Genomic DNA, 1328 nt, shown 5'->3' on the forward strand with positions numbered 1-1328 from the left:
TGAAGAAAGACGCGGGCAGGTTGCGCATCTTGAAGGGCTTCTGCAAGGGCACTTGGCTAGAGGGCTTCAGCACTACCTCGAAAAGTGCCTGAAGCTCGCTGTCACTGTCAGCACGCACATGGACGATCTGGTTACCCCTTTGCTCCATAGAGAGCGAATCATCCTTGTTCGAGCTGGCCATCTTGGCTACTTAGGGTCAACACTCACACCAGCCACACACCATAACACGCACCTCCTCTCCCTCCGGCGTCTCCCCAAGTACTGACTAGGAATGTTGCCGACTTGCGCACCCGACCGCGCACCCGACCGCGCACCCGCTGCTTGGCCGCCTGCCGCCAGGAGGCACCACCGCGCGAAATGCTTCTCTCAGTTAATACACGTCCAGGAAAAATTACTCATTTAGTGTTACCTCGGCCATATGACGGATTATTTTGTAATGTTTTTGAGGTGACTGTCCAAGACCGTCACTTAGATGTTCATTTAAATCTGAATAGACAACTTTTGCGCGAGTTTATATGAAATATGTGAGCTACGGGGTAAACATGTTACACTAAGAATGTGTAACCTGTATAATTATTATCATGATTAACATACAGATTATTCTAGATATTTCAAAACAGCGACAACAACACCCCAAAAAAAAATATTCATGCTTCACAACAAAATAAAGTCTTACGACAAGAAATCACGGAATTTATCTTAACTTCTGACATGTTAAACGTATTGTCTGAGAACTTGAAATCACCGAAAAAATATCAGCAATTGGTAACCCCCATTACAAAAAACTATTACAAAATGTTGAAAAATAAAACTCTCCTAGAGACCTTAGTCATAAACACCTATATAAAGAAGTCGCAAAGATAACAGGCAGGTTTACACGAAGGAAATAAGTCAGCGTGTGAGAGCATGAATGGAAGTCTGGAAAGATGAAGAGTCACGTCAACCGATTCTTGCTTTAACAAAGAACGTAAATATGACTGCAAAGACATGGTGGAGTAAAGATGAAGAATGAGATAAATGTGATAATCTATGGTATTTTTTCATCCTATTCGTATCAACACATTTTGCGTGAAAAACTGAATTACTTAATTCTGAAGACTGAATCCCGCCATGAGAATGCATTAATAATGTAAAATTCATTCTCTTCTGTGCGCTTTCCCGTGATTGATAAATAGATAAACCAATCAGCTACACTTTAATCCATGTATAAATGTATAACATTAAAAAGTGTCTTAATAAGCATATTGAGATTATTATAATTCATTATCAAGTAATCATATTCAAAGTACTGTTCAATTGGCTCTACTACTATCTTACTATTAGGAAAA

The 1328-nt window shown here is 40.0% G+C and overlaps 1 protein-coding gene across 1 annotated transcript in view; it reads right to left on the bottom strand.

Annotated features, from left to right (window-relative positions):
* The window catches only part of LOC119585230 (transcriptional coactivator yorkie-like), a gene marked incomplete in the record, with an annotated part of 597 nt that extends 318 nt beyond the window's left edge, over positions 1-279 (bottom strand). The window contains 1 exon segment of the mRNA XM_037933889.1: positions 1-279. Within this exon segment, the coding sequence (XP_037789817.1) occupies positions 1-181 (181 nt within the window).
* Between the last annotated feature and the right edge of the window lie 1049 nt (positions 280-1328).

The sequence above is a fragment of the Penaeus monodon genome, chromosome 19 (assembly GCF_015228065.2).
Source record: "Penaeus monodon isolate SGIC_2016 chromosome 19, NSTDA_Pmon_1, whole genome shotgun sequence".
Taxonomy (NCBI): domain Eukaryota; kingdom Metazoa; phylum Arthropoda; class Malacostraca; order Decapoda; family Penaeidae; genus Penaeus; species Penaeus monodon.